General features: G+C 54.3%; 1 protein-coding gene across 2 annotated transcripts in view; it reads left to right on the top strand.

Annotated features, from left to right (window-relative positions):
• ELK3 (ETS transcription factor ELK3) overlaps positions 1–14,765 on the top strand; it is a 62,630-nt gene that overhangs the window by 28,666 nt on the left and 19,199 nt on the right. For both annotated transcript variants that reach the window (XM_045291881.1, XM_004700378.2), the window contains exon 3: positions 11,555–12,349. In XM_045291881.1, the coding sequence (XP_045147816.1) occupies positions 11,555–12,349 (795 nt within the window). The remainder of the gene's footprint in view (positions 1–11,554; positions 12,350–14,765) is intronic.

Genomic DNA, 14,765 nt, shown 5'->3' with positions numbered 1-14,765 from the left:
GTTCAAGAAGTGTCCTGAGGGTGGCAGGTGTGTGGTGAGCATGCAGAGTCCCTGGCGGCCAGCCAGCTGCTCCCTCTGTGTCCCCTCCATTTCAAGGAAGCAGAACAAGAGAACTCGGGGTCAGCCACTGACCAAACCACTATAGTCAATGCCTCAAAGACACAGGCCAGATTTACCTGCTTCTCTGTTCCTCAGAGCCTAGCCAGGAAGGGTGCCTTCCATAGCACCTACCCCCCTGCTGCGAGTTGATACCATCTTATAGCCAGTTACCCTATAGGAGAGAGTAGAAGTGTACCCTAGGGTACAGGGCAGAACAGCCTCATCTTTCTCCCATGTAGCAGCTGGTGGGTTTGAACCGCCACCCTTGCAGTTAGCAGCCCAGTGTGTAACGCACTGCGCCAACAGGGTTCCTTTCCATAGGAACGTGTCTGGTAAATACTCATTGAAAGACTGGGGACTTGTTAGAGAGAAGGGACTCAGAGCAGGCCTTCAAACAGGCATTACTTGTTCCAACTCTGGCGGGAGGACAGTTCAGGCTTTGTGTCAGGAAAGAGTGAGTCAGCTGCGGTCTGCAAGGAAACCCTACCGGGAGAGCTGAAGAGCAAGCGGGTATTGGCCAAGAAGCCGGCGGACTGAAGACTGGCCTCTGCTTCCCTTACGAACTCGCTCCAAGTCCTGGCACCGGGACCCACGCGCCTCACTTGGTGCCGTGAACTTAGATCGTGTGTAAGCCCGCTGCAAAGGGTAGCGAGGCTCCCCTGTCAGGAATCTGCTTCCTTGGATGCAGGCTGAAGTGCAGAGGCAGTGTGATGGAACAAGCATTCTCTACAGTGAGGTCAGTGCTGGTGAAGCAGACGTCCACTGCAGGAAAGGGCATGTTTTGAGGGCCTTCAGGGACGGTAGAATCGCTAGAATCTGCCTGTGGGAAACTTGCGTTTCATTCCGTCTGGGTACCTTGTTCACGCAGCTCCCACCGTCTTGTCCGTGGAGGCTTGCGTGCTGCAGGTTTTTTCAGAGCATCCAGGCTGTCATGGACGTCCTGGTGCTCAACTTCTGAACAGCATCACGGAGGATCAGGCCACGTTTTGATCTGTCGTGGATGGGATCTCCAAGAATGGAGGCCGACTCGTGGGTACCTGACAGTGACATGATTGGGCTCCTTCTCGTATTTAATGACCTTCTGTTGCTCTTGGCGACCACCGAGTCATTTCTGATGCACGGCGGCCCTGTGCACACCAGAACAAAACCCGCCTGCCCCGGCGCCATCCTCACAGTTGTCTTGTGGTCCAGCCCACTGTTGTGACCGCCGTGCCAGCCTTTAGGTGAGGCGTTTTCATTCTCGTTTACAAGGGGACAAACAGAACCCTAATAAACAAACTGGACTCGAGGCTGTTGGTCTGATTCTGGTTCCTAGCGCCCATACGGCGCAGAGCAGGCCTGTCCCAAGGCCATCCACTTTCGCAGAAGCAGGCAGCCACGTCTTTCTCCCACGTGGTGACGGGTGGACTCAACCTGCTGAGTGCTTGCCAACCGCACCACCAGAGCCCCTAACCTTGGCCTCAGACTCGCTGCCGTCAAATCAGTTCTGGCCCCTGAGACCCAACTCTCTGCCATGGAGTTGATCCCCATGCGTAGCGACCCCAAGGACAGAGTAGACGGCCCTGTGGGTTTCTGAGACTTTCCGTCTTTATGGGAGCGGACAGCCTCACCTTTCTCCCTGGCAGTGGCTGCTGTGTTCTAACCGCTGACCTTGTTGTCAGTGCAGCGTGCAGTCCCCTGCACCACCAGAACTGCCCGTTCTGACTCCGAGCAAGCCTCGAGGACAGAAGAGATCTGCTCCCTGAGGTGTCTGAGAGTGCAAATCTTTTCAGGAGCAGACAACCTGGTCTTTCTTTCTCAGAGTGGCTAGGCGGGAGTGAGGGGGGCGGCCGGGGTTGAGCCGCCAACCTTGTGACTCTGGGCCCGGCTGGCAGCACAGCGCACTACACCCCGAGGGCACCTGACTGCAGCCTAGAGAAGTTCAGGAACTTGATTAAAATCTTAGTAAGTAAAGCCGCTGGGTTTCAACCTAGCCTGCCCCGTCCAGAGCTGGTTCTGTTGTGTAGCTTCTGGCCCCTCAAGGCTGGCCTGACGCTTGGGTGAGCTGCTTGATCTGCTGGGGCAGTGGGCGTACAGGCCCTTCTGCCCCTGGGATGGGTGGTCACCAGACTGTGTACCGTCGGTGTTAGTTCCCAACTTCTTTCCCATCCCCCTGACTCTTGGCTGCCATATGACTTAGAAGTGGGCTTCTGATACCCATCCTGCTGTGGGGAGACCTCCGTGCCTCCCACGCCGCTCCCTGTGCCTCCTGCCGGCATCTCCCTTCACAGCGCGTGCTCTTGTACAGTTGAGAGAAGCAGTTCTATTTCCAGTTAAAGAGCAGACCTTAGGGAAGCTTGGGCTCCTCGTCATGAGGAACTAGAAATAACCGTTCAGGGAGCAAGGAGGCTGGCTTCCCAGGCACTCTGCAGGGAGCCCACTATTCTGGACTGCAGCCCCTGAGGCCCCTCCAGGCTGCGAGGGCAGCTGCTGTCTGGGCATGGTGTGGGGGGTAGGAAAGGGCTTCAGGAGACTGGTTTGGAACCTGAACTCACCAGTTCTAAGCTCCCTGGGCTTGCTCTCTTTAGCTGTTTTGAGCCGTTTTCTTTCTCTTTTTTTAAAAAAAGTTTTAACTCGACAAGTAAGATATATTAAATTCCTTTTTCTAAATTTTGAAAAGACAGATAAGCAAGAAGCAGTGGAACTGCCCGTGTGAGGCTTTATTACACATGTTCTCAGGTGTGTTCCTTAGCTCCTCTTATCTAAACACATGGAATCGCTTCGTGAATGAAGGGCGCGTCTCTTGCTTGCTGCTCTCTCCGTCCTGTTCTCAGTGGACCGGTAAGGACATGGAAAGATGCTAAAACCCAAAATCCCTCCGGTCGATGCTGACTCATAGCATCTCTGTTGTCATAGTGATCCTATTGGATAGAGTAGCACTTCCCCGTGGAAACTTTCTCCCACAGAGAGACTGGTGGCTTGGAACCCCTGACCTCGCAATTAGCAGGTCAGTGCATGGCCCACTCTGCCACCAGGGCTCCTCCTAAATGGTGACACAGTAGTGCATTGTGTGGCTCTTCCAGGACTTAGCTCTGTGGTGAACCCTTGCAAGGAGCCTCGACATCTTCGCCTTGAAAATGGGCATGATGGCATCCATCATGTCAAAGTGTGTGTGCACGCGCGTACACAGCCCAGGGCTCCTGTCCTTCTCGTCACCAAGTCAGTCCCCCACCACCCTCCACTCATGGCGACCACATGCACAGCACAACACACAGACACCACACCGTCCTGCTGCACCACCATCGGCTGCAGTTAGAAACGCTTAAGATGCTAAGGGTTTTTGCTGGAAGTTGACTGCCAGGCCTTTCTTCTTAATCCATTATAGTCTTGAGGCTCTGCTGTAACCTGCTCAGACTGCAGACTCCGCCCACAGTCAGGTGGGGGTTGAGCCTGAGGTTCCTTGGCAGAGTGGACCTGCATCTCCATGTGGAGGGGAGAGACCCGCCTCAGAAGCACCAGTGTCTCAGCGCAGTGCTGGGTCCTCACCCGCACTTGCCTCCTCTCTCTGCCCCCTCTCCCCGCTGCTTCCTTTCCCAGAGGGTCTCCACCAGGGATGCGATGAGCATACGGAAATACTCCCATTGTCCAGTGTGCCTGCTCAGACCTGGACTTGGAGCTTGGTGACAGGTCCTCACCCCATCCCCCGCACCCAGCAGTCCTGGCCAGAGCAGGCGCCCCGGAGCTGGCAGGAGGTCCTCTGCTCTGAGAGGCATCTGAGAAGAGCTGAGATCTGCGAGTGTCTGGTGAGTGTCTGCAGCGCCTTACAAGGTCTGCCCTGCAGCCTCCCTGTGGTCAGCTTCCCACAGATCCTCACATCCGCCACTCCCTGCAGGCGGATGATCCACCCCACCCCTGCCCCATGAGTCCGGCAAGATATACTGTGATGCTTGCATCATCTTCTTGTCTGAGCGCAACTAAGTAAAATGTCCTATTTCCCCCGCCGGGCTGAGATGTGCAAACCAGATGTGCGTCTGTCTGCTACTCCACTGAGCAGCTCCCCTCAAACTTGGTCACAGCAAGTAGAGGCTGCACAGCTGCCCAAGACATGTCGTTTGGGAGTTTCCAAACTGGGGGTGGGGGTGGGGGAGGTCTTTTTGTTGGTTCTTGCAAGAAAGACCTGGAATTCTCCCGGAAAGCAAGCCACCGAGAAAACGTATGGTGGTATACCTTTCTGCTCTGACGCCCTGGGAGTCCCAGGAGTCAAAACGGAATTGACAGCTCCCTGGTTGTATCTCTGAGGAAGTTTCTTCAGCACAACTTTCTTTCTCACTTGGGGAGCTGCGGCATGTCTCAATTTTGAGAGTAAGGGAGAAGGGGCGCCTGCAGTTTCGGGGAGCCCCCAGATGGTAGAGAGCTCAGGGAGCTGGAGCCGTCCGCCTGGGGCACTCATCACAGCAGGTCTGGCACCTCCTGGGGAATGGAGGGAGCCAGGAGGCTGGATTGCAAGGCTGAGCGCACAAAAGCCAGATGGATCCCAATCCGGTGCCAGACCAGAGTGGGCCGATGCAGCTAAAAGCTGCTGAGCAAGTGGCTGACTGGAGAAAGGCAATGACAGTTTATTAAACGCTCACAGGAGGTGTGAGGGGTTTGCATATGGCCCCCGTTTCTCGAAGATGTATTACAGTCTAGCCATGCCTGCAACAAAGCACCCCAATTCCATCAGGCTGTGTGTGGGACACATACCCCAGAGCCTCCACTTCCTGCAACTTGTCACAGAAAACCCCGGACCCAGGGTTGGGGTGAAGCCTCTTGACTTCATGCTTGGGGGTCACTTCGCCCTCCGGAATCTTTTACTGCCTTCTGTCATTTCAGCAACATCCTTTCCCTACCCTGTTCCTTATGTAATGATTTAAAAAATAACCCCAAACCCTGAATGCGTGATACAAATAGTCCTGATCTATCCACCACGTGGGCTGATTTGCACCTGGTTCTCTCTGCTCTTTCAAGAGGAACTGGGAAGGAGAGCTGACTGCGTGCATACATAGGGAAACACATTTTTGGAGACAAGCCCGTCACCTGCCAGGGCAGCATATTTAAACAGAAATGAGAATGAAATATCCATTATTGCCGTGTTGATCCCGACTTATAGAGGCCCCGTGTGTTGTGAAATGACCATGCCTGACGGTTTTCTTGCCTGCGATCTACAGAAATAGAGAGCTGCTTCTTCCACAGCGTCACAGGTGGGTTTGAACCGCCAACCTTTAAGTTGGTTGCATTCGGGTTGGTTCTGACTCACGGGGACCCTGTGTGTAACAGAATGACACAACGCCCAGTCCTGCGCCATCCTCAAGGCCCATTGTGGCTGCCACCGTGTCAGTCCCTCCTGTCGACGCGCCTTCCTCCTCCTCGCTGCCCCTCTACCTCCCCAAGCATGAAGTCCTCCAAGGACTGGCCTCTCCCGACAGCGTGTCCAAAGTACATGAGCCCAAGCCTCATGATCCTTGCTTCTGAGGACCAGAATTGGCTGTACTTCTTCCAAGACAGATTTGTTGGTTCATTTGGCAGTCCGTGGGACTTCACAAGATTCTGTGCCAGCACTGCCATTGCGATGCATCCACGAGTACAAACTGTTGACACTGCCCAGGGACCTTGAGGGCGGAATAGAGAACGAAGGGGTGTGCACATCAGACCTGCTTTCCTGGGTCCTCAGAGGCCAGGCTGGCCAGGCTTCCTCTCACAGACTTTGGCCATGTTATCCGGAGTGTCCCTGGAAAAGGACAGGGGCCGTGAAGAAGAGGAAGACCCCCAAGGGTGCAACACAACAATTGTGAGGAGGCACAGAACTGGGCAGCGCTTCCTTCAGTTTCACGGAGAGTCTCTGAGTCGGAACTGACTGGACGGCACCCAACAGCTGCTCCTGGTCTCCGCTGCCCGTGAGCGTGCGCTCCTAGGGCAGGCAGAGGCGAGCAGGGCCCAGTTAGTGGGAAGACCTCTCTGTGTAGTCCTGTTGGCCCCTTAGGCTTGGAGGTGGTGGCAGTGGGGTTAATCCCGGTCCTGGGGAGTCCAGCCCTGGGCGGGAGCTTCAGTGGACATGGCTGGCCCATGCTCCTCCCCCCAGAAGTCAGTGTCCCCTTGCACCCTGTCGTCTCCTGCGGAATGCTGGGAGAAGAGGTCGGCCTTTGTTGTGAATAGGCGTCCGGTGGGAAAGCAGGGAGGGGCAGGCGCTGTGCCGCATACCCGTAAAGGGAAGCAGATGTGTAACTGCCGCTGGCAGCCGCCTGGGAAGGCATTTAGCTCAGCGGGCACAGCCAGCCATTTGTCCGGTCCCCAGGCAACCGCATGCAGCAAACACTGGTGTCTGGGAACCAAGGGGTGGAAACCAGCCTTCTTAAAGGGGCTCCGTCCCTTGTCATCCTGAAAGCCCCTGCGCGAGTGCTCCTGTGTTCTGGACTCTCCATGCTCACCTCCCGTACCTGTCCCTGCCCTCAGGGTCACCCGTCTGTCCAGGGCTCATGGAGCTGCCCTTAGCCCTGGTTTATGACCCAGGGTTCCCCAAGCTCCCTGGGCCTCAGTTTGCTCACCCCGAAAACAGAGGGGGGCACATGGCAGTGAGGTGCTGTTGGATCAGTTCTGAGTCAGAGTAAGAGGAGTCTCAGAGATGCAAACTCACTGCCATCGAGGCGATGCTGACTCCCGGCGACCCTGAAGGACAGGGTAGAACTAACTGCCCTGTGGGTTTCCCAGACGGTAACTCTTTTTGGGGAGTGGAAAGCCTTGTCTTTCTCCCGTGGTTGCAAGCTAATGGCCTTTGGGCTAGCACCCCAACACGTAGCCGACACGCCACCAGGGCTCAGTGAGTTGATGATGGTGTAACTCATCGCACGGAGCTTGGCAAATAATGTGTACATCATAAATATTACCTACTCGTGAACCCCACCCCATCTCTTGGAAGGAGCAACCCCGTGGAAGGAAGCGTCCCTTCGGAGAGCAAAGTGATGTCTTCAGACGTGCACTTCACTGTCAGCGTGCTCCTCTCGTGCGGCAGTTAGATGGGAAGTGAGCCTGCCTAGAAGTCCAGCTCTGGGCATCCTGGCAGGTGGCGGGAAGGCTTACCGTGGCACATCTCCCCAAGTGAGCAGATGCCCCACCACCCTGTGGAGTGGGGCTCTCAACCGTGCAGGGCCCTCACTCTGAGCTACGGAGTCCATCTCTACCTTAGTCCTCAGCCCGGGCAGAGGGATCACAGCCTTGGTGGAGGAGGTGGAGGGTGGAGGTGGAGGAGGTAGAAGTGGAGGTGATGGAGGTTGGAGGTGGAGGTGATGGAGGGTGGAGGTAGAGATGGAGGAAGTGGAGGTGATGGAGGGTGGAGGTTGAGGTGATAGAGGGTGGAGGTGGAGGTGATGGAGGGTGGAGGTGGAGGTGGAGGTGATGGAGGAGGTGGTGGAGGTGGAGGGTGGAGGTGGAGGTGATGGAGGCTGGAGGTGGAGGGTGGAGGTGGAGGTGATGGAGGGTGGAGGTGGAGGGTGGAGGTGGAGGCAGTGGTAGATGCTGCTGAGCTGATACTGATTCCAGGAGCTCGGTGTGAGAGTAGAATGGCCACATTGTTTCTTGCTTGTAATCTTTATGGATGCAGATCGCGGAGTCTTTCTTCTGAAGGGCGACTAGGTGGATTTGAACCACCAACCTTTTGATTTGCAATCAGGTGCTTAGCAGTTGGGCCATCAGGGAGCCTATGGAGTTGATTGGTAGCTAGATTGGAGTCCTCCTTTCCTTCTAAGGCATTTGCTTTGGGTGGGCTTATTAAATTGGTCCCCAACCAGTCACCATATCACCAAGAAGCTCTCTTGGTGTTTGGGGCACTCTGTGCACAGAGAAGGACAGGCCCTTGCTTAGCTAGAACTCAGGTTCGTGTTGTCTATGTTATTGTGCTCAAAGAAGGGTGCAGGGCAGCGGGTTATGTTAGCTGCCCTCCATGAAGTGCCCACTGTCACCCATTTAAACATATTAAAAATCACTCAAAAACTCATTTGCCATCAAGTTGATTCTGACTCATTGTGACCCTGTTTGACAGAGGAGTGCTGCCCCTGTGGGGTTCAGAGACTTGACTCGTTAAGGGAATGGAAAGCCTCGTCTTTCTCTCGGCTTGTGGTTTTGAACCGCAGACTTGGTGGTTAGCAGCCCAACACATAACCGTTATGCCACCACCTAAGACTGTTCACATTTTTAATAGCTTTATTGAGATATGATTCCCCTGTCATATAGTTCAGTCATTTAAAGAATATAATTCCATGACTTTGAATGTACAGCACCATAACCAATGTGAGATTTGTATTAACCCCCAATAAAACTCCATACTCTTTAGCTGTTAACACCCCAACCCCAAACCCTTATCCCAGCCCTGGGCCCTGGGATCTGACTGATATGTTTCCTCTGTCTTCTCACTGTTAGTGAGTCAGCTCCTAACCATCGTGAATCGAGAGGGTAGAACTGCCCACGTGGGCTTCCAAGACTTGAGTTCTCTACGGGGATTTCTCTAGACTTGCCTATTGTTACAGGCTTGTCTGTTGAGGATGCTGCACACAAACGGAATCACAGACTCTGTGTCTTTTTGTGGCTGGCTTCTTTCCCTCTCAAGGCTCATCCGTGGCACGACACACGGCAGTCCTCCCTCCCTTTCATGGCTGAGTAATATTGGACCCAGTTGTGTGCACACTTTGTTCTTTCATGTACCCATTGATGGAAAGTGTTGCTCAGGTCTGAGATGCCGTTCAATTCCCAACCATTTTATTTTGAGGAGGAGAGGGAGGCATTTTAAAAAAGCAAACATTTTTTTATCATACCGTCAAATTACTACTCTCCTGTGAATGTGTTTCCCTCCTCAAGCATGATTTTCCAAATATCCATTTTTAAAATTGGAGTTTTGTTTTTGATTCTGTCTCTGTAGTGTCTTTTTTTGCTTTTCTTTTGTGGCATTATTTAAGGTCTAAGCTTTTGCTCAAGTTAGCTGAGGGTTCCCTCTGGCTGAAGATCATATAAGAGTGTCCCCAGAGAGACAAACACAGTGAGCTAAAAACAAAAACGCTTTAGCATTTTAACAGAGGAAATGGAACCCACGAGCAAGTGTCCTTTTTTCAAGTCACACTTGACCATGTTTCCGGGAGGACACACAGGCCGTGTGGGTTACCATCCAACGACCTCTACCCAGGTGCCTGGGGCAGGGGGCCACTCCTCACCAGAGGGGAGCCGTCCACTGTCTTGAGGTTCCCCCGCCACTCACACTCTCCGCTTTGTTGTAAAGTAATTGTTGACTGTTTATTCTCACATGCAGGATTGTTTTCCAGGTATCCAGTACTTAGAGGCGATGCTCATTATTCTGTGAGTCAGTTTGTTACTGAGCTACCAGGGGATCTTGGGTTCGTTCTGGCTCCAGGTTTGGAGACTACCTCAAGGTCTGAGCCTCCTCCCTCCCTCCCTCGCTCCCCCTTTCTCTTCTCTCAGTCTGGATGGACTCGATGCCAATGAGTTTGGTTTTTCTGAGTGAAAATCCTTAACCATAGAAGAGTTTTAAAAATTAACAAAACCCTTCATTCACTGCCACCGAGTCTGTTCTGACCCAGAGTGACCCTATAGGACAGAGCAGACCTCTTCCTGTAGGTTTCCAAGACACGAACTCTTTACGAGAGTAGACAGCCTTGCCAGTCTCCCCCCAGAAGCTGCTTGTGGTTTCCAACTGCTGACCTTTCAGTTAGCAACTCGATGCATAACCACTGTACCACCAGGGCTCCTCGCGAGGACGAAGAGAGAAGGCTCCCATAAAGCAGGCAGCACAGAAGAAGGGCACATACATGCCATTTCTAAAACTCTGCCCCACCAAATGTTTTTTTCTTGCACCTGTTCTCCTTGTACTCTGATTCACAACCAAGTTTTGAGAGAGATCCTTGATAAAAGAGCATTCAAGACCTTTCCCAACCGGCACCGCCAGTGCTCTGTGCTCCTGGGAAACCACTTCTGTCTCTCTGAAGCCCCTGGGATTGGGGTCAGGCAGAGGTGCAGCCCCCAGCAGTCATCTGGTAGATAATTGCTAATGCACCCATTTAATAAACCTCAGGACCAGGATAGCATTTCAGATACAGCCTGCTCTCCGAGAGGGGGTACGAGTGAGCCTTAGCATCCGTGGTGGATTTTCATTTGCATCCTGATGCAGAGCCCCAAACAGCAGAGCCGGAAGTTGGCCCTGGCAGCTGACAATACCATCCTAATGCCTGCAGTGCAGACCAACTGCTTCTCCTCCAGTGCGTTTCTTGGCTGAAAATTCAAAAGGCACAAATGGTTTCGTGGTCTTAGGAAAACGTGCTGGTGCTGGGTGAGAATGCCTCACGTTTTGTGTAATGCTTTCCATCTTGCTGAATACGTGTCACGCCGCTAGAGCCCCGATTTCTCACAACTTGCAGGGGTTGATAAGAGAACGAACGCTGTAGTCTGGCTAAAGAAATGCCACCTCAACCACTTGCCTCCCTAATGGCTGTGGGGTTTGTTAAGCTTTCGGAGCTTATTTTCCTAATCCTCACAGTTAGCTTTTAGAGGAGCAGCTCCTCTTTCTCCCAAGGAGCAGCTGCTGGTTTTGAACTGCTGACCTTGCAGTTCACAGCCCAACGCACCAAAACCATGCCATGGTTCACTCCAAGGCAGGGAGTTTGCGGTTTGTTTGTTTTTCCTTTTAAGATGAGAGATTCAGTACAGATTCTCTGAGCTAATTCCAAGCTAATGCTCATTAGCTAATTAGCTAATGCCACATAACCAAAATCACTGCCATCACGTTGATGCCGACTCAGCGCCCCCAGCGCCCAGGGTAGAACTGTCCCTGTGAGGGTCCAAGACCATAACTGTTTACGGGAGTAAAAAGCCCCATCTTTCTCCCGAGAAGCTGCTGGTGGTTTTGAACCTCTGACCTTGCAGTTAGCAGCCCAACACATAACCACAGCACCAGCATGGCTCCCTCACGCCAAGCACATAGTAGGTACTTGATAAATGGCAACTCCTAGCATAGGTGTCATCAACCTTATTTCACTGAGGAGACAGCAGCTGCTGTGGTGTCTGTTCTGACACACAGCGACCCTGTGTGGGTCGAGAGCAGAACTCTGCTCGCCAGGCTTCTCCTGGCTGAGATCTTTTGGGAACAGATCTGCCAGACTTTTCTTCCATGGCCCCTCTGGGTAGATGCGCACTTCCCACCTTGCTGTTAGCAGCCAAGCATGATAACTACCTGCCATCTCCTGAAGGAATCTCAGGATCCATTTCCCAGTGATCACCCTGCTGTGATTGGCAGAAGGGAAGGCAAGCCAACCTCACGCTGTGGGTCTGGGGAGTGTAAAACAGGGCCCTGAGGGCGCTTCTGCCGGCACAGGTCCCTCCCCCTGCCAGAAGCCCTGTTTCTGGGCTGCACTAACGTTGTCCTCGTCCGCTTCTGTGTTCACAGAACATCATCAAGAAGGTGATCGGGCAGAAGTTTGTGTACAAGTTTGTGTCCTTCCCCGAGATCCTGAAGATGGACCCACATGCCGTGGAGATCAGCCGGGAGAGTCTCCTGCTGCAGGACAGAGACTGCAAGGTGGCCCACGAGGGCCGCGAGGGCCACAAGCACAGCCTCTCTGCCTTCAAGAGCACCAGCCGCAACGAGTACATCCACTCGGGCCTCTACTCGTCCTTCACCATCAACTCCCTGCAGAACGCACCGGACAGCTTCAAGGCCATCAAGACGGAGAAGCTGGAGGATCCGCCCGAGGGCAGCCCCCCAGTGGAAGAAGTCAGGACTGTCATCAGGTTTGTGACCAACAAAAGCAGCAAGCACGTCAGCAGGCCCGTGGTGTCCCTGCCCTCCACTTCGGAGGCCGCTGCTGCCTCGGCCTACTTAGCCTCGTCTGTCTCGGCCAAGATCTCCTCCCTCATGTTGCCAAATGCCGCCAGCGTTTCCTCCTCGTCGCCCTCCTCGTCCCGGTCCCCGTCGCTGTCCCCCAACTCGCCCCTCCCCTCCGAACACAGAAGCCTCTTCCTGGAGGCCGCCTGCCGTGACTCGGATTCCCTGGAGCCCCTGAACCTGTCTTCGGGCTCCAAGACCAGGTCTCCGCCTCTCCCCCCAAAGGCCAAAAAACCCAAAGGCTTGGAAATCTCCGCACCCCCACTGGTGCTCTCCGGCACCGACCTGGGCTCCATCGCCCTCAACAGCCCAGCCCTGCCCTCGGGCTCCCTCACCCCAGCCTTCTTCACCGCACAGGTAAGAGCCCACCCAGCGCCCTGGCTTCCAGCCGCGAGAAGGCCTGCCTTCGCCCTTCCGGAGAGAAGCCCTGTGGCTGGTCCTTGTCTGGTCACTCCCACCCATGATGACCCACGCGTGTCCCTCTGTCTCTGTTCTGGTCTCATCACTGTGCAGTTAGGTTCTCTGCCCACTGGCGTTCTCCTCTGTGCTGTGAATCACTGTAGTGAGCTTTAATGCATATAGACAATTAAAAGAGCTAGCTACTGGAGGCCTGGTGGCACTGTGGTATAAGCATTGGCCTCCTCCCCTCAAGGTTGGTGGTTCATACCCATTAGCTACTCCTTGGGAGAAAGCTGAGGCTGACTGCTCCTGTACAAGTGCAGTTTCAGAAATGCTGCCACTGTAGCGCTGCTGTCAGTATTAAGTCGATTTACAGTGGGCTTGCTTCTGGTTTGAGCTAAACAGCTGTTAGTGTAATGGTAGCTCCATGAGATACTTCCAGTTCTAAGCTTGAAGCTTATTGAGGGCGTTAGATGCAGGGATATCCCCAGTCCACCCTTGATCCTGTAAGTCTTGTATCCATGAGTTTGAAGTTCTGGACCTTTTGACCATGGTCCCTCTTGATCTTCGCGTCTCGATCTTAGGGTCTTCGGTGTCGGATTTTCCAGACTTAGACAGCCGGGTCTCTGGGTAGACTCAGACCTCCAACTTGTCAGTGAGCGGTGGAGCCAGGGTGGCATAGCGGGATACACTTTGAGTTGCCAGCCAGAGGGTCAGGGATATGAACCCTCCAGCCACTCCGCAGGAGAGAGATGAGGCTGTCTCCTTCCGTGGAGATGCAGAAACCTCAGAAACCCACTGGGGAGCCAGTTCTACGGTGTCCCACGCGGTCTCTGAGTCGGCAGCGGGTTTGGTTTGTGAGTTTTCAGTTAGCAGCCGAGCACACTCCCCACTTGAACCACCCAGGGTTTTGTCGGGCCCCACAACCCATGCAAATGCCCATCCTCGGATTTGAACCGCGCAGGGATGCGTCGGGCCTCACACCCGTGCAAATGCCCATCCTCAGATCGGATCTGTGTGTGTGCACACGACCGCAGGCTCGCATCTCGGGCCGAGAAGGGGCTTGTTGGCACTCTTGCTCTGAGAGGCGCACAGGGGGCCGTCAGAGGGAGCAGGCACATTGGCTTCCTGCAGATCACACCATCCTTTCCTAGGGACCGTCGAGCCGGCCGGTTTACAGGCCAGAAGCCATTTGGGCTGCATGGCATCTGATGTGGTCTCTCCCTTTTCCTCTCGTGTGAAACCCTGCATTCGGGCTGCACGCTGTCTTCGTGGCGGAGCCCTGGCGGGCTCCTTCTTCAGGAGCCATTTGTTTTCTCTTCGCAAGAAAGCAGCCGTTGTTGTGTGGAGCGGGGGAGGTTGTTCTGGGAGTCGCTCATCGGAAACATCAGAGCCGCACCAAATGGTGTGTGGAAAATTCCATGCTGAAAAACGGCGTTGCTCTGAGAAACCCTGCCCATGTCACGTGGGAGGGAAAACAAACCCGTGAAGGCAGACCGTCTTCCTTGTTACCAACCCCCGCCGCCAACCCCTTCCTTTCAGGAAAGCCCCCCAGATAGCCCTTGCTGCCCAGATGGCAGTTGAAAGGCAAGCACAACTAAAACCAAAAAATACCGCTGCCAGCGAGTCGATCCCATCGCCGCCGTGTGTGTCAGAGGGCGAGTGGCCTCTGAGGAGCTCTCCCCACTGTCTACAGACCTTGCTTCTTCAACGCTCCTGGGTGGACTCGAACCGCCAGCCTTTCAGTGAGCAGCCGAGCCCCTGAAGTCTGTGCCCCACAGAGACTCCCCTTAAAACCGGCATTGAGTGGCAGAGCTGGTGCCAGTAAACCTTGTAGCTGCTTCCCCTTGAAAAGGCAGGTGCCATTTGTTGCAGAAGTTAGGAGCTAGTTTGGGGGCTCCAGGCCTGTCCTGGGTGCACCCCGTTGTAGTATTGTGATGGGGGCAAGTGCTCTCAGCCTCTGCCCCCCATCTGTGAGATGGGTTCTTGCGAGGATTACAGGGGACCCTGGCTGTGGTCAGGGAACTGCGCCTGATGAGTGCTGTGGTCCTCGAGGGGTGAGCCCTTGGGGTGCGGGCATGCGGTTAAGTGGGTCACGCTTCTGCCTCGCTTCTGCACTTGGCGTCAGGTCAGGCCTTGGCTCTCTGCTTTGGCATCATCATAGTTCTCCAGTGCCAGCCACTGTGCACGGCATTCCCTTGTTGATTTTCAGAGACCCCATGAAGTAGTTATGGAGACCTCGAGATCAGCGAACCTTGCTTTTGGGTCCCGGGAGTCTGCCCCCCACAGGCCAAACTCCTCAGGGAACGTTTAAGACCCCTCTCTGTGGAGAGGCTGTGCTGACCCTGATCATGGTGGCAGTTCTGGGCCTGCC

Source organism: Echinops telfairi, unplaced genomic scaffold (assembly GCF_000313985.2).
Source record: "Echinops telfairi isolate 266 unplaced genomic scaffold, ASM31398v2 ScPeMD7_2;HRSCAF=8, whole genome shotgun sequence".
Lineage (NCBI taxonomy): Eukaryota > Metazoa > Chordata > Mammalia > Afrosoricida > Tenrecidae > Echinops > Echinops telfairi.
Note: the sequence above shows the minus strand (reverse complement) of the source record. Positions and strands in the feature narration are given on the sequence as shown.